This window comes from Rousettus aegyptiacus, unplaced genomic scaffold (genome assembly GCF_014176215.1).
Source record: "Rousettus aegyptiacus isolate mRouAeg1 unplaced genomic scaffold, mRouAeg1.p scaffold_m13_p_11, whole genome shotgun sequence".
In the NCBI taxonomy this organism is placed as follows: domain Eukaryota; kingdom Metazoa; phylum Chordata; class Mammalia; order Chiroptera; family Pteropodidae; genus Rousettus; species Rousettus aegyptiacus.
This window is the reverse complement of record NW_023416286.1, coordinates 47556590-47579110: the sequence shown is the minus strand read 5'-3', so window position 1 is coordinate 47579110 and position 22521 is coordinate 47556590. Positions and strand designations below refer to the sequence as shown.

The window sequence follows — 22521 nt, the reverse complement described above, 5'->3', positions numbered from 1 at the left end:
TACAGCCAAAAGACTGTTACTGGTTTTCTTTTAAGCTTTCATCCTAGAAAACTTCTCTCATATTTATTCTCACTCAGTTTGAGTCCTGATTTAATTTTTACATTGTTTACTCATTTCTTAGAAGTGGGGACCTGCAAGGGTAGAGCCCTGTTAGCATCTTCTCCCTGTGTAGTGAGTGAGCAGGTCACCATTTATATCGGCCTGCCTTTGAGGAGGGTCCATCTTCCCAACTGTTAATTGCTTGACAAGGGGCTATTGTTGATGGGGGGAATTGTTCAATCCTGAACTACTAATGTTTCTAAGAATACTGTGCTGGCCTTTTAACTGTGAAATAAAGAGCGTGAGTTTTACCTCATGCCCCAGCCAGTATATCTTTTCTCATAATAGTCAACCAGGGATGTGGTTTTCCCAAGGGCTGGATGGGGGGATTGTTTTTCATTTTCCCCCTTCCTTTACATAAATAACTCTTAGTACTTGCCTGCTTTTTCCTTTTACGATTTCTCACTGTGATATGTTTCACTCCTTTATCTCTCTAGTCTCAACTTTAGCCCTATAAACATCTTTACATAAAACATTCTTCCAGAATTGGTACACTCTAATTTCATAACTTCAGTATAGTTCTTTTTACCCCACAGCTCACTTTAATTTCATGTTTTGGTATTCCATACTTAAGGGGAAGCATTTTGCTTTAGCGGTGATGAGTGCACTTGGGGGTGAGGGTTTGATTCTACAAATAGACAAGCAGTTGATGTTGATGTGCTTACTGTTTTCCTTTAATACACTTGTCTGCCCTAATACGGATAACCATCTGAAGAACTCGGGTGTGGTGGCCCAGCACACCTACTGATTAGAGAGCAGCCATGATGTGGGAAAAAGTCAGACACGCATAATTTTCCCACTTGGCTAAGTTGATACAAGAAAAACATCTCTATTCTAATACAAGTAAAACCCAAGTGCTGCTGCTTCCCCACTTCAAATTAGGATTAGTTAAATTCTTTTTCTCTGTGATGACTCTTAAAAATATGAATAGCAATAGCACCCTAACATGAAGCACACAGTACAGGTTAAATTCAGTACATTATACATCAAGAGAAGATATTTCTGAATCTCAAAATATGACTAAATCTTCAAAACTTGTTTTGGGAAAGGGGGACTCCCGTGTTATACTGCTCCTGTAACAGTACAGAAAAGTTTGCCAGGGTCCCTGCCAGCGGGAGTAGAGAGCAGGGCTGCCCTCTGTCTTCTAAGGTAATGAGGTATCTGTAACATGAAGATACCAGCAGTGACTCAGCAAAAGACACGGAGAAATAACAGCACCAACAGCAAGCCTGGGTTACCGCAGGGTTTGGCTACTTGTTTTAAGAAGTCTCCAAATTACTAGTTTGAAAAACAATTAATCTCAGTGTGCTTCACATTAAATAGTTAGTATGTGCCAAACAGGACATAAACGAGAAAGAGTTGGTTATGAAATTCAACAATGACAACGTGTCACAACTAGGAAGAGATCGTTTTGAGGACATTTACTCCTGATTCAGAAATTAGAGCATTCAGAAAATGGTTCTAATAAGATGTTCTTTGAAGGACATCTAAGGTGATCCCGATTTTTAGCAAAGAAAGTACATTTTCTTAATGAGTAATATTAAAACTTATTTTGTAGTAATTATGTTTTTGGAATTCTCTTAATGATTAACTACTGGAGCAAAAACCTTTGTTGTGAGCTTATCCTGGTTTTTTTTGGTTTGTTTTTTTCTTGGTGTTACATCTTGTTATTTGATGGTTAAATCCAAACATGGGGGAATTAATATATATTGAGGTAGTATTTCTCTTAAACCTATATCATTTTTATTTCATAAGTAAAATGTATTAATGAGTTTTATAAGATTATGAAAGGCTTCCATTAGTGCTGAATTAACAAACTTGGAAAAAGACAGAATATATTTAATTATAAACTTTTAACCAAAAGTCAGAGTATTTATGTAAGGTTCAAGTAAGAGTGTAGTTGCAAGCAGGTAGAAAGTTATGCTTAGAGAATTTAAATGACTTTTCCAAGATGATATAACTAGAGGCTAATATATACTTGTTCTAATAATCTTTCCTCTGGCTCACACACCTCTTCAAATGTATGCCTCCCCTTCCCCCACCCGTAAACAGATTAGATTTAGACTAAGCAGGCAGAGAAATTGATGGAAAAATTTAGGCTAACTTGCTGCAAGTGCTTCTGTAGGAGTGCTCTACTATTAGCAATATGCCATAAGCCAGCTTTAACCAGAGGAGGGTTATCGTGGGGTTTTAAGAGAAAAAAGGATACTAGATCTTTCACTAAATTATAAAGACATGACTACAAAGTGATGGAATTGAATGAAGGCTTTGAGAAAAGAGTCGAAGGATGTAAAAACAAAATGTAGATAGGAACCCTTTATTTCTCTAGTAAGAATATGTAGAGGAAAAGTTGTATTTTGATGTTATAATAAACTTAATGGAAAACAGCTTATAATTTTTAAATTATTGTCATTCCACGTTCATTTTTGACTCTTGTAAAGGTGCGTGTTTTATATGTTACTAATTACTGTATTTATTTAATTTAGAATATATGTAGCAGTTCTCCTAATATTAAATATTGGGATTATTAATACTTATAATTATTCCTACAATGTAAAAATTTAAGTTACCTCTTTCCCTTGGGAATATAATACTGAAATTTGACTCTAAAGTGTTTCTATTATGTATTTCCCATATTTTTTAAATAGTTCAAAACTAGTCAGTAGAAAAACTACATTTCAGTTTATAGTATTTCATATTTGGATTGAATGAGTTGTTGGTTTTATATATGAAATTTTTAAAAAATTTATTAGAACTGGTAAGAATATACAAACATTTTTTGATGTGAATAAAAATATTTTAAGAAAAACAGTTCTGCCTCAAAAACTTGTTTTTTTCATTAATTTAAAACAAATTTAAGTAAATTGTACATCTAACCTGAAGAAAAATAAATAAGAAACAGTTCAGTCTGGCCTTTGTCACCTGAGCATATGAAACTTTTTTTCCTTCAGCTCATTATGGACAGAATCATTGCACTAGTAAAAGTGAAAGGAACTGGAATTTCTGTTTTTCTCCCAGCTGTTTGGAAAGTAATCACTGAGGGTCTGGAGCAGTGATTTCCTCCCCTGGTTTCACATTGTAATCATCAGAATAAACTCATAGGTATCCCTGTTGCCCATACCTTGGACTAATGAATACAGAAACAGAGCTGTAGGGGTCAAACTTGTTTTGAAGTCCCTGGGTGACTGTGGCATGCAGCCAGGTTTAGAGACTATTGTAGTAGGAAAAGGAGTATCGTGAGAGGAGTATCCTTTTGCCTCTTAAACATGGTGCAGGCACACCACTTGGGAGTCTAGGTATCATGGAGCTTTCATAGGTGAGCCATTTAGCCATTAAATCTGAGTTCCATGTTAACTATCGCTAAGTACCATTTTTACCAAACTTTTACTAGATTCCAGTGTTCGAACAATAATTGCCCTAAACTTACATATAATAGTTTATTTGTAGATTACTTAAGTATGGAGGGGAGAGGTGTTTCACATAAATGATTATAGCTGCATATAATTATGTAAGTGCTTTGGTTATGATTATAGCTATATATACAAATAGATATTTTAAATGTTACTTGTAGTGAATAATTCATTATTCCTTTCATTTTTAGGCTGTTGAAAATCTCTGTTCTCACAAAGTTTCCCCAACACTCTATAAGCAGCTACGCCAGGTTTGTGAAGATCATGTCCAAGCACAAATTCTTCAGTTTAGAGAATATCCTTTTATTGTCTCATGAAGTTTCTATTCATTATCTAAATATTTTGAAACAACATTAATAAGATAAGAACTAATGAGTATCCTTAATATTAAAACAATAGCTTTTTAAATTGCCTTTTATTTACAGAACCAAAACCTTACATTTGTTTTATACAACCTAATAAAAAAGATTTTCTTTAAGTGGAATTTTACCATTTATATCTATTTGCTAATCAGATTAAAGCAAAACGGTGTCCTTTCATTGGGTCTGGTTGGAGTATTTAGGAAAAGGTCTGAAGAATGTCTTAAAGTTTGAGTATTCCTATTCTTTATTGTTGTAAAAACCCATCTGTATTACCTTTCTATGATGTATAGCAAATAAGCACAAATTTGGCTACTACCTGTTTCTCAGCTCACAGTTCCATAAGTCAAGAATCGTAGCTTAGCTCAGTGGGTTCTCTGCACAGTCTCTCAGGTCAAAATCGCCAGACCTGTGGTCTTGCCTAAGGCCAGGCTCATCTTCTAGGCTCATTTAGGTGTTGGTAAAATTCAGCTTCCTCAGATCCATTGTAGGACTGAGGTCGCTCTCAGCACCCAGAAACCACTCTTGATTTCTTACCACAAGATCCCTTCTCTGACAACATGGGTATCTCCTTCTTCTGGGCCAAGAGGAAAATCCACCTCTCTGGTCTACCAAGACAGTCTTACATGATATAACACATCATATTCACAGCCCCCTCATAATCAAAGGGAGAAAGTTATAGGCTGGGGAATCTTAGAATTTTGCCATCTATAACGATGTCGATCAGGGGAACTCTGAGCTCTTTAGCATCTTAGACAATTCTTTACAACCTGGCCTTCATCTAGGACCCCTCCTATTATAGCCACCCACATGTCTCATTGGGTAAAAATTAGAAAGCGGGCTTGTAATTGCAGACAGTCTACTTGTGACTGCAAGTTTCTGGGCCCCTGTTTATTTGTGAAATTAGGTAGTTGGAGCATGCTCATTTCTAAGTTTTCTTCTAGCTGGAGGAATTTTTTTTCTCTCCCATTACCCTCACCTTGAGAAAGTGAAGCATTCAAAGCTCATTAAAACCTTTCTCAGCAGCCACCACAGTTCTATTGCCTGACATTAAGGCTCTCGATTATCCATGATGATGAAGCCCACCAAGGTCCACAGTGAGATGTGTCAGTTTAGGACAATGTTTGTAGTTCTCTCCATAAATGGGCCATGAAGTCAATTCCGATTCTGCTGTATTCACATCTGTAAACACACCTCTACAGTATTTTCTGGCAAAGGTCTGTCTGAAAGATTGTGAGGGCATTCAAGATAATGGTGACCACGCTTTTGGGCTTTTGGAACCTAGCCAGTGTGTACCATGTCTCAGGCATCCTCCGAAGACACATTCAGATGCCCCATGTACCTCAGTGCCACAGGTCAGGAATCTCGATGTCTGGGTTCAGGAACCCATATCCAGGATATTGGCGTTTGAAAAGTGGCCTGACTCCCAGGCTTGCTGGAAGTCATCAGATTCCCAAGTCTTCTCTCCAAGACAGGCACTAATAAGTGTGAACTGGTGAACCAGGCATCACACAGTATAGAAAGAAGTATGTACTGTGTACTTAGGCTTGATTGATGAGTTATTCCAAAATAACAAACTATCCTCAGAATCTAGGCTTGTAAATAACTATAGACAAAACTCACTTTTTCCTTCCTCCGATTCAGTTTTACAGCTGTGCAGCTTTAGTTAGCTATGCTGGTTAGAAATGCTGGTTAGTCTGGGGCATCAGTGGTTGATTACACACAAAAACCGTGCATTCCTCAAAACAGAAGAATGCATAAGGAAACAAGCCTTTGCTGTTAAGGAGTTCATGAAGCTGCACCATTACCTCTAAGCTTGTCTTCATAATCTATGCTGATGCCAGCAGGCTTTGAGCTTCTCTACAGAGGCCCTCTGCCCATACTCACATGACTGATGTACAGTTACGATGCATGGAGCACTTGCTGGCAATAGGCTAGCTTTGTACATTTGCATAGGTACCCTCGGTAAAAAGGCCTAAAACCACATAGCAAGTGAGTGGCCCTGGGTTAGTGCTAGGATTCAGAGATGTATGTGACATAGTTTCCGTTGCCATGGCTTTGTAGACTAATGAGGGAGGCAGTAATTAAGTAGACCAAAATATGAACTTTAATAAATATTAGAAAATAAAATGTTATTCTTAGCTATTATAACAAGGGGACCTAATGTAGGTGAATGGTGTCAAGTGGTGAGTAATCACTACTGGTCTGTTACAGTATCATTATCTCCTGCTCTCCCCACTGCTGCATGGGCAACTCTTTTTTGCTGGGATTAGAAAAGCTTGGTAACTTGGTTTAGAAAATGTGGACAAAAATAAAACTGACTTTTCAACTCCAGTGTAAATATTGTCTTTATGTTTTTTTCTTTCTTTTTTTCATCAGTGCAATCATACATATATGTAGTTTTTTCCGTGGTATATTATGAATATTTTGCCCCTGGATTATTGTTGTTTGGTGTTTGAAAACTTACCTAACTCACTTTAGGAGACTGGAAATCCTTTAACTAGAATGGGCTCTTTTCTGAAATGAGAAAAAGGATGGATGGTTGTTTGGAGAACCTATCTGAAAAATAAATTGTTGACAAACTCTCAGCATGTCTGTATGTTTAGATCCTGAGAGTACTCTTGTGAGGTTTTATGGCTATATTTATAACCTAGGGTCTGGAACTGCTTTTGATATTTAGAATGCTGGAGATCAGTAGATGCCACACTGTATGGTATTAGCTTACTATTTCATAGTTTTTCTCACAGAAAATGACAAAGTTGTTAAAAATGTATGTCTTACCCAGTTCTTTAAAGTATCTTTCGTTTAATGATTACACCTTTCCATCCTAATGAAATCCTACACCAGGTAGAACTCTTGTCTTGCTTAGTTGCACCACCTGAGCCACCTGATGGTGTCAGATTGACTGGTGTGCGATTAACACTGTGCAGCCTTGCAGACTGTGTGACTGCTCGTGGAGACCAACCAGGGTGTCCATCACAAGGCAAGTGCCTCATGTTCAGCACTGGGTGCCAGAGCTGCCAGGTTGCTGCCATGGTCGCACCTGTCTAAATACGATTGTGACTGATTCTTTGTCTTTTTTAGATTGTCCCATATAAATTTCAAATACAGTGGGCCATTATATTTCGAGCAATTGTAAAAGAGTTCTTCCAGAATAATTTGTAAATCATTGAACTATTAGGTCTTTGCTAAGACTCACTATTTTTAATTTATTAGCGATGCCTCAATAGAAAATAAAATGTTTGGCCAGGACCACTGTGGTCATGGTCAACTATCCTAAGTAGTATGGCAAGGATACAGATGTGCCTGAGTCCCTCCACTGCGCTCCTTCTTTTCCCTTCTCAAAGTCTTGACTGGTATCCTGCCTTCCACTGGCTACTTCTCCCTCTGTCAAACCTCCCTGCTAACTGAAGACTTCCCAACACCTATCTGATTTTACACATCACACACTGGCTGGTATGTTTTTTCTCCTCTCTACATGCTAATCATTTTATATATAACCTCACAACAGCTCAGAGGGGTGTGTTCTGCTCACATGGAGGGACTGAGGCCTAAGGAAGTTTATTTGTCCAGTGTCATAGAGCTGGTTGAGCAAGACTGAAGCCTAGGAAATCCGTGTCTTTTCATTTCAGCAAGCTATTTTGTTCATCTGTACAAAGGGAATAATGTATGTGTTGTGTGATAGGGAAGATTAAATGAGCACAGATATGAAAATGCTTTGTAAACCATAAAATAGTATGTAAACATTTATGACTATTCAACTTCAAAAAAACCTGTGAAGGCACTTGGCCGTCCTTTGCTCTAGGAGCCTATATTCAGTTTTTTCCCCCTGTAAACAACATTTTGAGTGTTTCTTTAAAAACATTCTAAGAGTCAGTCTGAAAGTTTTCCTAATTTGGTGAGTGAATGAGACTTGATGTCAGTTTTCATTAAGACTAGAAGTTAAAGTTGAACCTTAGCCATTTTCCTGCGGCCACCAGTCTACTGGTGCTGTTAGTAATTGGCCTCACCACTGGGACAGTGTCTCTAGGACCTCAGGTATAAGATTAGGTCAAGATCTGTCCATTTTGGTGCAAGGCCTTTGGTTCAGAAACCCAGGACCATGGAGCCTATGGCCTGGTTGTTAATTTCAGCTAGCAAGGCTCTAAAAGTAACCTGGCAGTAAAGTGCTACAAGAAAGGGGAAACTGGAAAGGGGGCAGTAAGAGATGAAAGACAGGCGTGCAGGCAGGGATAATTACAACTAGGTAATGAGATGTGGAGATAAGAAAAACTACATTTATAGTTTTTGAACTTCTAGTCTTACAGTATTCTGATTGCTAACTGATATGTAGTATTCTGTGGTGAAGAGCTAAAATTAAGGGTTAAAATTACAATAAATTGGCCAACATTTCTTAAGTTTTCCTTAGCAGGTCTGCACAGAATCACTAGATAGTGTTTTGTTTTTAAAGAAGATTAACACATGCTGGCAAGATCATTGCAGACAAATGGTAAGCATATTGACTCTTTTTATTAATGCTGCTTTTATATATAGTGCACTACCTCTGAATCTTAATCGGTACTGCTTTTTTATGTCTGATCTCACTTCCTCTTCGGTCTTATTCATTCTCTGATTTAGTTAAAAAGGAGATTTGAGTAGCTGGGAGTATATGCACTCTTTTAATCTAGCTTTTTTTTTTTTTTTCCTTTTTTAAATCAAAGCCAGACCTTACATATCTTTCCTCACCCACCTAGGGATGGTGTGGAACAGATTGTGAGCTGAGATAGGGAAATCGTGTTTGGGATTCTGCTTCGGGTCAAATGCTGCCATTTAGCTCCCAAGTAGTTTGGCAGCAGAGTAGATGAAAGCTATCAGTGAACTCTGCTCTTCTGTAATGGGGCTGGCTGCTAACTTGGCCTTCAAACCAACCTGTCAAATGATAGCTGACAGTACCCATAATTCCTGAATGGGTTTCTAAGTTTTTTCTTAATCGCAGTTTATGACTGATGATCAAGCCTGAATTCCAAAACTTTCCTATAGCTAGACAACCAAAGTCTTAGATTTTTAAATGTATTGATTCTAGTTTGATTTTATGGATATGTTTTTAGTGTGACCTGGCTATTAATTATGTAAGTAAGAAAAAAAGATAGTATCAGTAGCTTTCCTAAGTAAGTCGAATTCTTTTGTTTCTTAAATGAAGGTAGGAGATAATGACTATCACTCTTCTGGGCCAGGCACTTGGTAGATAGTAGAAATAGATGTCTATTGGGAAAGTTTTATTTATGTATGTAAGAAAACCTCTACATCAGAGTCTGGTAAGTTCCATGGTAGGAGAATTACAGGGTTACAGCATGCCTGTTAGCATGGCAAAGGAATGTGGCTGATTATCCTGCATCTTTCTCACTCTGTTTGCAAAGTAGTGTGCAATACATACACCTGGCCAAGAGTCTCATTTTAATGTAACAAGAGCTAATTGTTTAAAAAGCTTAAAGCATCTAGATTTACCACATCAGTCAGGAAATGACCAGATTTCAAAGGAATCCTTTCCAGAGGGTCCCCAACCACCAGGCTACGGACCGGTACTAGTTCTTGGCGTGTTAGGAACTGGGCTGCCCAGCATGAGGTAAGCAGCAGGAGAGCGAGCAAAGCTTCATCTGTATTTGCGGCCTCTCCCCAGCACTAGCATCACCACTTCAGCTCTACCTTAGATCATCGGGCATTAGATTTTCATAGGAGCCCTGGTCCCTGATGCCAAAAAGGTTGGAGATCCCTGCTTTAAGCTAAGTACTTTTAAATCCCTACAGTTATAGATTTTCTGGATAAAAGAGATGAAAGACAAACACCAAGAGGAACTATAATTATATTTAGAGGGAAAAAATAAATCATGACAGCCTGTCTTGGTGGGGAACATCTTTTCATTAGGAAATAATTATTGTTAGATTTGAGAAACCCAGCACAGTTATAATTTGAAAGGCCTAATCTTGAATATTTTCTTAGTAAGATACATAAATAAATGTTTTCCTAATTTCCAGATCATGATCAGAAGCATTTTCCTGTTTTTGGATCGTACTTATGTACTTCAGAATTCCATGCTTCCTTCTATCTGGTGAGTCGTCTGGTCAGGACAGCTGTATCTGCTGCTATAACTAAAACCACACATTTGACTCGTGTCTTCCACTGGTTAATTTTATGACATATATGTGGTCACTCGTCTGTCCTTTATGTCAGCCAAAATCACTAATGCACACATCCAAGTCCCAGTGGATGTTAATCCTGGAGTGTCTGCATCACCTGTGAAGGTGACAGGGTGGAGCTAGGGCAGACTGAGTTAGGAGGAGCAAGTTATGGCACATTCTCCAGCTTGCAGTGAGTGTCAACATGGAGGCAGAAGGCATGCACAGAAGTGCCGTGTGAAGCCATGTTTTCTGTAACTGGGCTCTGGACTTCAGTACCATCTGGAGCCAGTGGCACACTGCTCACCTCTGCTGTGAGGGAAAGTCTGAGAGACTCAGTATTTCTGGTGGCTAGAGTTTGAGACTAAAGTGGTTCCTTTCAGTGGTCTGGCGAAACTCTGAGAAAGACTGTGACTTCTGGTGAGGTCATGACCCCTGAGGTCCTGAAGCAACCCCACATGCTTCCCCATCCTGCTGACCATCCAAGGGTGCAGGGGCCTAGTTTCATTCAGGATATTGGGGTCTGTCATTTCAGTCTGCTTGTCACACATCATCTTTTAGGGACAGTGTAAATTAGGAACTCCTCCCCCTATTACTCTGGGTCCCTAGTCACTGATTTCCAACCGATAGCCTTTGCTGATGCCCTTCATCTCTCTGCCCCACTACCCTAAGTCCCTACTGCTGCCTCTAAAGAGCCCTGCCTAACTTGAACAAAAACCTATCTTCAATCTCATCCTCAGCTTCTTCTTTTGTTGATATAGAACTTTAATCTCTCATTTAGAAGTGATGTACTCTCTCATTATCTTTAAACCTGAGTTCTTTAAAAAGTTGCTTTCTTTTCTGACTTTTTGCCCATCTTTTCACATTAACCTAAAGCAATGTGATTTCTCCTTTTACCACATAGAAACTGTTCTTGCCTAAGATATTGGTGATCTCCTGGTTACTAGATTCCAGTAACTTTTTTTGTCTTTATTTCATATAACTTAACATCTGTGCAGCTTTGGACACACTCTCCTTATTGAAATTCTCCCCTTCCATAATACCACTTTCCCTCTTTGTCCCTCGTACCTCTCTGATCCTCTCACTCCTGCACGTCTCATACCAGAGACCCACGGATATCTGCAATAAGGCAGGCACTGCACAGAAAAGATAGCTTTTATTCAGAGAAATAATGAGGGTAAAATTAATCACAGCAAATCGTAAAGCTCCTACTCTGTGCAAAGCCCTGTTCTAAGTGCTTTGGCACCTACTAATTTACTTAATCCTTAGAACAGTTCTATAAGGGATAACTGTTACTGTCCCCGTTTTATAATTGGAGAAACCAAGGCACAGAGAGTTCAAATAACTGTGCTGTTGGGCTACCTAACCTGAACTCTTAATTTGTAAATGTGGTTTATAATATAGCCATGTCATACAACCTATCTAAACATTGCTTATAACCTAAAGTAAACTATACCACACTTATTCCACTGCAACAGGCAAAAAAAACTGAGCATAATAGTGCAGTACGACAAGAATCATGGCGAAGGTATGTGAGAAACGCACAGGTAAGGACAAGGAAGGAGAAGTAAGCCTTGACTCAAGCTTTTCAGAATGAGCAGGAGTGGTTAGATAGTTAGATAGAAGCTGTAGAGAAAAGGAAGCCCATTCTGGAAACAGGATAGCAGCACGCCCAGAATCGGCTGTTTTTGGGAGAATCAGAGAGATGAAGTTGAGATACCCTGATGGCTGTTGTTGGAGAGTTGCTGAAGCCTTTAAACTGGGATTTAGATTTAAGGAAGATGATTCTAAAGGAAAATTAACACTTTCTACACATTGGAAAATTAACACTTCCTGCCTGGCCATATGTGAAGTATTTCACAGGCATAAAACAATACATGTGATCCCCGTTAAGTGTTATAAAAGGACGTGCACAGAGAAGTTTAACTTGTTGCCTTAAAGTCACAGCAAGCAAGTGTGTGATAGGGTCAGGATTCAAGCCCAGGTGGCTGGCTTGAGACCACATGCTGACCACTCAACTTTACTGCTTTGTCTTTGAGTATACTGAAGACTGCAACCAGCACTCCTCCAGGGAACTGGAAAGAGCCATAGTGATTGTGGAGCACAGTACAGGAAAAGGTTCTCCAACATAGAGAGGGCTTCCTAGAACCTATGCTCACCAGCATATACAGTGCTGACCATGACTGCCACTCACTATTAGTACCACTTACCACCACTGCCACCACTCTCATACCACTATTGCTCACTGCCACTCTCTGCCACCACCACTCACTGCTCACTATTCAGCCACTACTACCACCACTCACCACCACTAATCACCACTACCACCACCACCGCCCCTGAGCTGCTCATTCACGAAACCCGGCTTGGCCTAGGCATCTGAGTTTTGTCCCCTATCTCAGTATTTGGCACCTAGAGAACCCGGAGTGGTGTTTTGGCAAAGAACAGAGTCTGTTCTTACATGTTTTTTTGTGGATAGTAACAGCTGAATTTCCATTAATTCCTGTGCTTTTCACTGACACACCTGACCTAGTAACACCTCAGCACTCCTTTTGTGACAGTTGCCTGACCTACTCCAGGAAAACAGCCTTGATAAGGAAGGAAATAAAAGGTATACTAGATTGACCAAAACCGAAAATTTTATAAAAAGTTCTTGATGCCTGGATTTAGAGAATTAGCAAATGAATAAATTTGGGGTGATACAATGTAGCTGGAGCTTCCCCTAAAACTTCTAAAAAGTGAAACTAAAACATAGTTTTTTTTACTGTTTGTACAGGGATATGGGATTAGAACTATTTAGGAACCATATCATTAGTGATAAAATGGTTCAGAGTAAAACTATTGATGGAATTCTGCTATTGATTGAACGAGAGAGAAGTGGTGAAGCGGTTGACCGAAGCTTGCTGCGGAGTCTGCTGAGCATGCTCTCTGATCTCCAGGTAGATAGCCTCATTGTTCTAAATGTACCAATAACTTTTAGTAGCTTATGAGAAAAAAAAACTTGGATTCCTGCCTAACTACTTACACCAAAATAAATGGATGTGTCAAAGATTTAAGTGCAAAAAATGAAATCAGAGTATTTGTTGAAAATATGGAAGTTTTTTAACCTTTGGAAGGGAAACGACTCAGGCTAACACCACACCAGGGCCCACAAAAGAAAAGAACCCTCACAACATGGACCCAGCATCCCCGAGAAAAAGGGCAAGGGCAAGGGCATGGCAGCACTCACAGAGAAGAGCAGTGACCAAAACTGAGTAGAGGTCAGCCAGCCAAGAATCAGCTGACCAGAGGTCAGCTTAGCCTCCATGGTCAGCCACACTAGAGTTGGCTGAGCCAGCCTGCTGAAGCCTCAGCAGTGGAATGGCAGGTACAGGTAGCTTATTAGTGCAAGTCACTACAGCTGTGCTCCCTCAAAATTAGGGCTACACCAGCACTTCAAAAATAGGGGGGTTTTTTTGGTTTGTTTGTTTTTACTGTAATTGATCAGTAACTGTTCATTTCTTAGGTATATAAAGATTCATTTGAACTGAAATTTTTGGAAGAAACTAATTGTTTATATGCAGCAGAAGGCCAGAGGTTAATGCAAGAAAGAGAGGTGAGACTGTGAAATGTTTCTGAATTGCCTTATTTCATTTTTATAGATATGCATCTAAGTGTAATTTCTAAATGTTTGTCTTTTCACACATGCATACATTTTATTGAAAATCTTTTGAAGGCTCCAATCTAGCTGAAATCCCTAGTAATGAGCTTAATTCTTATTATAGTAAGGGTATAATTTCTTTCCCTTAGAAACTTTTTTTGCCCTCCCCACCAAATAAGAAAGCCAGTAAGATAGCTTCTGAAATGCATAAAGGAACTCAAGGCGATGCAACAGGGTAAAAGGTAAATTTTAAATATAAAAGGTAAATCTAAGACATGAAAAATTTTTACCTGTGTGAGGCATTGAAAAAATTACCCAGAAAAACCATGTGAAGAAAACAGTAATATGAACCCAAAAAACCTGACAACCAGTTTTATACAGTCCTAAAGGAAGCCCATTGGACTATCGACCAAATGTCCCTTGTTACTGCATAGGATGCACCTAACCATTGGCTCTTTCATCCTAGTTTTAAAGAAAGAGTTTCATGTCAGGTACGAGGCCTGACTACTGTTGCAAGATCAGAAACTTGAAGACCTGTGTTATGGGGCATTGGCTCTTTTGTCAGGTGACAGCCCAGACATCCTTTTCCCCTGGAAATGTGAAGTGCATTTTGAGATTTTTTTGCAACACTGTTTGGTAACCTCAAATGAACAGCCAGCCTGTTGATTAGCTTTTGCTGAACCCTTTGTGTATGGGCCAGGAGGTACCATTAGGCTCTGTAACCTCTGACCCAGGTGCTATTGCTCACCTGTCCATGGGACCTCAGTGATGGAGGGACCGGTGACATCAACCCTGGGACATCATTATGAACAGGGCACAAGAATGCAGTGCTACCTTGGCCCTAATTCTAGGGGTTAATTTTAATCTCCAGAATCGATTTTAAGAAAACTTTCTTTTGTGTACCCCCTCACCCCGCATACACTTCCCACCTTACTTCCCCATCCCCATTAATCTGTGTTAATATAGTCTGCTTGTTAAAAGACAGTTTTGTAAGGAAAACAATATTTCATTGTCTTGAATAAAATCAAGAATCTTTTTGTTACTGACATGTTTAAATGTTTTGTTTGGAAGGTTCCGGAATATCTTAACCATGTAAGTAGACGTTTAGAGGAAGAAGGAGACCGAGTAATCACATATTTAGACCATAGCACACAGTAAGTACTTTCATTTATTTAGTTTTTGCAATTTGATCATAGGCGAAACCTTTTCTTGGCTGGTTATTGAAATAAATGGTATCATTGTAGACTCACTCAGTACTATCCGTGACTATTTTTGCTGTTAACATATTTTGCTTGTATTATTTGCGAATATTCACTTAAAAGATACACTTCCTAAGCACCCTATCATGAGTTATTGTCCAAAAGGAGTAATGTAGGCTGAGTACTTGGCATCTTTGGGTTTTGAGACAAGGGATTTTTTTTTTTTATGTTAATGGTATATAATTGAATATTAGCCAATTTTGATTGTAAACTTTTTGTTAGACATCTAATATAGCTGTAATTTTTATTTATGATACCCAGTCACATTATTTTCTCTCATATAATTTACTTTTTTCTAAACCTAGAGTTGGGTAAATAGCTAGGGAGAAGTAAAAGGGAAATTTTTCTGAATGTATTTGTGAGCACATAACTTTTATTCAAGTGAAGGGAGCTAAGAATAGAAATGTTTCTATAGAGAGGTAGAAAAGAAATGGGAACTAGATAAATAGAAAATAAATGGATGTTTTAAAGAGAGACTAAAGTGATAAAATGTGCAGAACTTATTGACTCATTGGTGGAGAAGGGGGCAGGTAGGATGAAAGAAAGGGACAGGATTCTGACAGTTTGAGAATACAGACAATAAGGGGGTCTTTAGAGAAAAGACGAAATCACCTTTAGATATGTTGAGTTTGAGACGTTGGTGGGAAATCTCAGATCTGCAGAGAGTTGACAGTCTAGCCGAAGCCAGGACAAGGTTGCTCAGGGTTATGTAGGGATGCTTATGTTCAGCTGAGGAGTTGGAGGGGCCACAGAGGCTGGAAGCAGGCAGCCGGGAAGTACCAGACAACTAGAGCAAGGAGAGAGCAGAGTTTTAAAAGCCAAGGAGGAAATGACAAGCATGTCATATCTTCCAAGTAAGTCAAGTCAGGGTAGGAAAAGTCTTCATTGAGTGTCCACTACATTTTTTTTTCTATTAATGATATTTTCCATATACCATTATTTCATTTATATGTATGAAGTTCAAAAACAGGACAAACTAGACAGTGTACTGATTACAGATATATATATAAATCATGTAGGAAAGCAAGGAAATTGCAAACACAGGCTTCAGGATGGAGCTGAGGCCCGGTACGTGGGTGCTGCTGGGACAGTGAACACAGTGGTTCTTTTCTTTACTCTCATATATACTCCTACACTCTTTCGTATATATGCTATATTTTAAAACCCTCCCCCCAGTATTTAAAAATACATCGCATAGAAGTCATTTAAGCAAAGGAGTCATTGGTAAAGGTTGTTCACCTCCAGGCTCAGGTATGGATATGTTAGGAGGATTGCGAGGTGCACTGACTAAGGTGGCTTCTACAGTATTGGGGGATTCAGATATCACAGAACAAAAAATAGTTTTCAAAGAAAGAAGATGGAGACCGAGTAGAAGCAGGCCACACCAGTCTTAGGTCTGGGCTCTGAGCACCCCTTCCAGTCTCAAAGAGACGTGTCCCACTGGCCTTCAGTCAGAGCACAGTGGATGGCACTACAGGTGAAAAGTGTGCTTGAGAGAAGCAGTATATTACTGTCTGTGCTATACTTTGTGACCTACCCCATTACTGAGCCACACGAAACCTCATGCTGAAAATATAGGCGGGTCATTCTGCAGGCTCTGCCACAGGGACAGGTTTTAGTTCCCCCAGGACTTTAACCTCTCAGTATTGGATCTGTCTGTTCTCCTGTTAGTCGAAATCACTAGATGCTGTGGCAGGAATTTTTAATACAAATCAGTAAATTGTCACCATAATTTATGAACTCAGTCTTGAGGGGACGCAGCTACTACAGTTAATTCCCCAAGACTGCTCCTGATCTCTGGGTATCTCTGAAAATTATCTGCCCCTTGGCTCATGACCTTTCATAGTACCTCAGCTATGGTAGGCATTCCATGAACTGTTGGAATGAAAAACATGATTGAGCTTCTCACCTTGCAGAACTAAGGCTAAAATATAAATTGTCAAGAAGCAATGAATCTGTAAACACATGAAAAGCTGCTCAATATTATTAGTCATCCTGGAAATACAAGTCAAAACCACAACACAGTACCTCTTAACACACATCAGGATGACTGTAATAAATAAGGCAAGCAGTAAAAAGCATTAGTGAGAATGTGGGGAAATTGGAACCCTTGTGCATAGCTGGTGGTAATGTCAAATGGGGCAGCTGCAGTGGAAAATAATTTTGTAGTTTCTCAAAATGTTAAACATTGAGTTACCATATGTTTCTTCAACATACCAATTTTATTCCTAAATGTATAGAAAAACAAAAACATGTCCATACAAAATTTGTACACAAATGTCCATAGCAGTATTATTTATAATAGTCAAAAAGTGGAAACAACCCAGCTGATGAATGAGTAAAAATACAATGGAAAAATACAATGAAAAAGGATGGAGTATTAATACATGCTACAACATGAATGAACCTTAAAGACACTATGCTAAGTGAAAGAAGCCAGACACAGAAATCATATGTTGTACAATCCCATTTATAGGAAAGATTCAAAATAGGCACATCTGTGGAAATTACTGGTTACTTCAGACTAGGAGGCAAAAAGGGTAGATGGTGGGAATAGGAATGCTGATGAGTGTGAAGTTTCCTTTGGAATGATGAAAATGTCTGCGGCCACCCTAAATAAGCCCGATCCCGCCTGATCTAGGAAGTTATGCAGGGTTGGGCCTGGTTAGTACTTGGATGGGAGACCACCTAGCAAGACCAGGTGCTGTAAGTGTAAAAAATAAGAGATTGTAAGATGACAAGGTCCTTACAATCTGTGAGGTCAACCAAGGGTTGCCTTGCCTTAAAAAAAAAAAAAAATTAGAATGATGAAAATGTTCTAAAATTAGATGATGGTAATGATTATACAATTCTGTAAATATACTAAAATCCGTTCAGTTTACACTTTAAGTGGGTGAATTTTATGGTATGTAAATTATATTTCAATAAAGCTGTTAAGAGGAAAAGCAGCAGCAGTAACTGGCTCTTGCTGTCCCTGTGTGACGTTTTCATCCCTGCCTTCCACCTCTCACCTGTCTCACTGCCCCCTTTCCTGGCGGCTGACTGAAAAAGGTGCTGACTCTCTGAAATCTACTTTCAGCTTTGCCATTCACTAGCCATTTCACCTGGACAGGTCATACCATCTCTGAACTCTGTCTTCTCATCCATGGGACGAAGACCAGAATGTCTTCTATGCCTTTCTCTAGGGTTGCTGTGAGATTCAATTAAGATGGTACTTTGAAAAGTTCCTATATTAAATGAAGGTTTGGGAAGAGCAAAAATTAATAATTCTCAGAATAAAGCAGATGCTCTGATCTTTAAAAACAAAAACAAAAAACTGAATAGTGAACTGAGGAAGAGTAGTTGTTTATGTTCTTGTGATGGTGGCAGTCACACTAGACTGAATTTCCAGATTTTGAAATATTCTGTGTTACACACAACTTGTACATCATGAAGACATTTCTATGATAAGTCAGATTTTGATAAGTGATTATAAGAGAAAGTAGGCAGAAAAAAGTAAGTACAGAGAGACACAGCTATAGTAGAAGAAGGAAGTGTTTTATGGGACCTGGAGAAGGGATTAGCGTGGAAAAAGAGGGCAGAAATTTGGCAGCAACCCAGGAAGTGATGTACATTTGGAGGGCAAAACTTAAATTTGAAAAATGACTAGAGCATAAGTGCCAGATGCTAGCCAACCATGGTGTGGGGAGACTTTTATCATAAGGTATGGCACACTTGCCTGTCTGTTGGTGTCTGCTTTTCCCTGGATCTGTTTGTCTGTTTATGTTATTCAGCAAATTGTTTTTAGAAATACGTTGGAGTATAACTGTCAGTGATGACCATCGATCGATGTATGAGGGAAATGCTTGTTCTGTAACCCTTTGGTTTCTGATTGGCTCCTTACTATATCTGTGTAAATGGTAAACTCTCCATCTTTTACAGCTTCACCGAAGTCTCTCCTTTAACTTTATTTCTGACATGTTCTCTTTTTTTCTTATTTAGGAAACCACTGATTGCTTGTGTGGAGAAACAACTATTAGGAGAACATTTAACGGCAATTCTGCAGAAAGGTAGATTTTCCTAACTCTTGTGTCAAATTGAATGATAGTCCATAATTCATTAAGACAGTAAGTGAAACATTATAAATAACAATGTAAGGACATTTGTTATAATATGAGAGTCTCCAAAAATCATTAAAAAATAAATGAGCATTTAGCCCTTGAGAAAATTAGTTAAGAGAAATATTGAAAGACGTGTGGTAGAACTACAGTTTATACTGAAATCGTATTAATCCAGACTGAAAGGTTTTAAGAGACCCTCTGGACTATACAGAAAGCTTGCATCTGGGTGCTTAGGTAATATTTATCCTTCACTGAGTTATTGTTCATGTACACTGACATATGGGTGATGCTCAAAATGCTCCCACAGATGTAGATGTGCACCATTGGACAGGCTGTTCGATTTTCATGGGCTGCCAAATGAACTGCCAGATGAACTGCCAAATAGGTGATCTGCTTAAGCCAGAATACATTTTTCTGTCCTGATTTTCCTGGAAAAACAAAGTGAAACACATTATAGTTTTACCTCTCATTTTACATTTCCCTTGTGGTGATCCTAAAGCTTTTTTAAAGAGTAATTCAAACTTCGGTGTTTTGCACCAACAGCGTGACTATTTCTTATATAGCTTATACTTTTGTAGTTGATATATTCACTCCATTTTCTATCCTTTTCTTATTTCTACCCTTTAAAGTGTGCCCAATTCTCTTGAAATTATAATGAGCATAGTTTAACCTTTTATAAAGCTAGTACTTACTGTTACCTTTTACAGCTCTTAAGTATTTAATGTTACCATTTGAAAGTCATTTTGGAACTATCAGATCTATTTCAAGGTATTGCATACCTTAAAGATTAATTTTGGGAAGGCCCTAAATTGTACCCACATATATTCTGAATTCAGATACCTAACAATGAGACTTCCAAGTGGAACCAGAGTAATGCCAGAAGGGGAGAGAATTAGCATCACTGAGCATCCACTGGACTTTGATAAATATATTCTAGTCCATGAACAACCCTGTAAAATCATTACCCCCATTTTACAAGTAAGAAAACTGAGGCAAGGAACAGCTTAACATTGATGCCTCTAGTCACAGCTCATTAGTTGAGAGCCACAGTGCAAATCTGGATGTCTTTCTACTTATACCACACTGAAACCTACACAGCTGGTATATTTGTACATAAATGAGGTCATAATTTAAGGTCCGCCTAAATGCACCTAAAACAGGTGCATTCAGAATTCATAGTATGTATTTTTTAAGAGTGCATCATTTTTTAAGATAAAAGAACTTCAGGTAAATAGTAGAAATTTGCATAATTTGTTTCAAGAAAATGCTGAATTTACATATATGTAGGAGCATTTGAAAAATAGCTGTAAGTTTTGAATTCTTAAAGAAGGTATTAGGGTTTCAGTAAGATAAATTATAAGAAAAAGTTATTTGCATCAGTAGATCAAAATATAATTTAGAAAAATAAACATTGGAGCCTTTGTTAAGGATATGTAATTGCAGTCCACAGTGCATTTGTGCACATCTTTAAACCACCCTCAGTGTGTGGCATTGTGCCTTTTTACAGAAGAATCTGCGACTTTGTGAAGTAACATGACTAGCTCACAGCTTCTTTAACTTAGCTGAGTCTCCATTGCTATTATAAAGCAGATATTTAGAAAATCTTCTGTGAAAAGTTTTTCAGATTGTGGTTTTATAAAATCTTCAAAGGTATGTAATACCTAAAATTGGAAAATCTTGTAAAATGCTACATGGGAAGTACTTCAAAATATCTGATAAATAATAAATTATTTTCTCTCACCATTTATTATAGACATCGATAAAATTAATCAACTAAAAGGTTAGATTTCATAGCTTATCCTTTGACCAATATTCTTTTGAACCCATGGACTAAATCAGAACTAATTTGCAATCACGAACTTCCCAGGTCAAAGAGTTGGTATGAGCATTTTCAGACTATTGTTACTTTGGTGAATTAAGAGGGCTTTAGTGAAGAAATAAAGAACACATCTCCCATCAGGGTCAGAAAAATGAGATTTGCCTAATAGGCTCTTTCTCAAAGACTGCACTTGACCAACTTGCCTGTATAACAATAATCAATGTTTCTTAAACTTCTAAGTTACATATTAATTTTTTTTGTGTGGTATACACTATTGTTTAGTTTTTATTCATGCTATGATTTGCTAACATTTACTGTGTAATCTCAGGGCTTGATCACTTACTTGATGAGAACAGAGTGCCCGACCTCACTCAGATGTACCAGCTGTTCAGCCGAGTAAAAGGGGGGCAGCAGATCCTGCTGCAGCACTGGAGCGACTATATCAAGGTGTGTGGGGTTTGTCTTGACAGTGATACTAGCTATGCTTTATACAAGGGCTGGGTAGCCCATCTTGAGGATACTGCATATCCTGGCAGCGTGAACTGGACTGTTTGGTGGTACTTTTGATTTTCCATCACAAGTGATCATGTGGATAGTAGTTTTCCATTTCCTTCCAGATCACCTGTGAAAACTTTTTTTTAAGATAACATCAACAGTGATGAACAGAATCCAAGTATAAACACGACTTAAAAGACTGCTATTTGGCTATTTGTCATAAGCATAAGTACATAAGTTTTGTGAATCTGCTTTTTAAATATCATCTCACGCCTTTGCACAATGAGAACTGTTACACATTCTGGTATATCCAGTTGGTGTGTATGCTGCTTTATTTCCTAGCCATTGAGGATTTATTACTTAAACATGTACTTTCATGTTTTTGTAGCACCTGTGTGTGTGTTTGTGTGTGTTAGAGTTATAAAAAGGCAACAGGAGGGATATTTGTGCTGCTGGAATGATGGGTACACAAACATGCACAGGCAGTAAAGTCTAGAGAACTTAATCCACACACAGATGAGTTTTAGGTAAAACTGGGATGATCTGGGTAAGATTTGTAGATGCTGCTTTGTAGTTTTGCCAGATGTTATTAGGGGAAAATAGGCAAAGTATTCAAGGAATCTCTTTACTCTTTCTATTGTATGTGCATCTATAATTATCATAAAAATTTCAATTAAATAAAAAACATAAAGCTTTCATGCTGCTTTATAGAGTAGTCAGGCCTGAAGTTGCATATCAGTCTACATGTGGAAAGCTTGTACACACACACACAGCACCACCCCAAGATTCTATACAGCAATATTGAGTTAAAAGTCATAACCGACTTAAGCTGAATCAGCAATAAAGCTTTACATTAAGGAAAGGCTAATGGATATTTAGGGTTTAGCTGATAAGTAGTCCTCAGAGAACAGGAACAGATGCTGAACACAAAAAGTTCACCTTTGCAATTTTCAGTTTCAGTAGTAAAAATCATTCCTGAGTATCCATTAATGATTAAATAGGAGATTATATTCAGCAAAATGTGTTATCAAAATAAAGATCCTTGCAGTATATGTACATTATTTTTAAATGCAGTCAGTATGAAGGGAACAGAATGAAAAGTAAGTTCCTCCTATCCCTGGTGGTCACACAGGGATAGGAGGTACCTTTCCAGAAGGTATTTATACCAATTCCATTTGTACCTTTTCA

General features: G+C 38.3%; 1 protein-coding gene across 2 annotated transcripts in view; it reads left to right on the top strand.

The window, feature by feature from the left end:
* CUL4A (cullin 4A) overlaps nt 1-22521 on the top strand; it is a 46346-nt gene that overhangs the window by 7633 nt on the left and 16192 nt on the right. For both annotated transcript variants that reach the window (XM_016151921.2, XM_016151922.2), the window contains 8 exons: nt 3701-3804; nt 8288-8357; nt 9880-9953; nt 12797-12959; nt 13526-13615; nt 14732-14814; nt 18901-18968; nt 21167-21285. In XM_016151921.2, coding sequence (XP_016007407.2) covers nt 3701-3804; nt 8288-8357; nt 9880-9953; nt 12797-12959; nt 13526-13615; nt 14732-14814; nt 18901-18968; nt 21167-21285 — 771 coding nt within the window. The remainder of the gene's footprint in view (nt 1-3700; nt 3805-8287; nt 8358-9879; nt 9954-12796; nt 12960-13525; nt 13616-14731; nt 14815-18900; nt 18969-21166; nt 21286-22521) is intronic.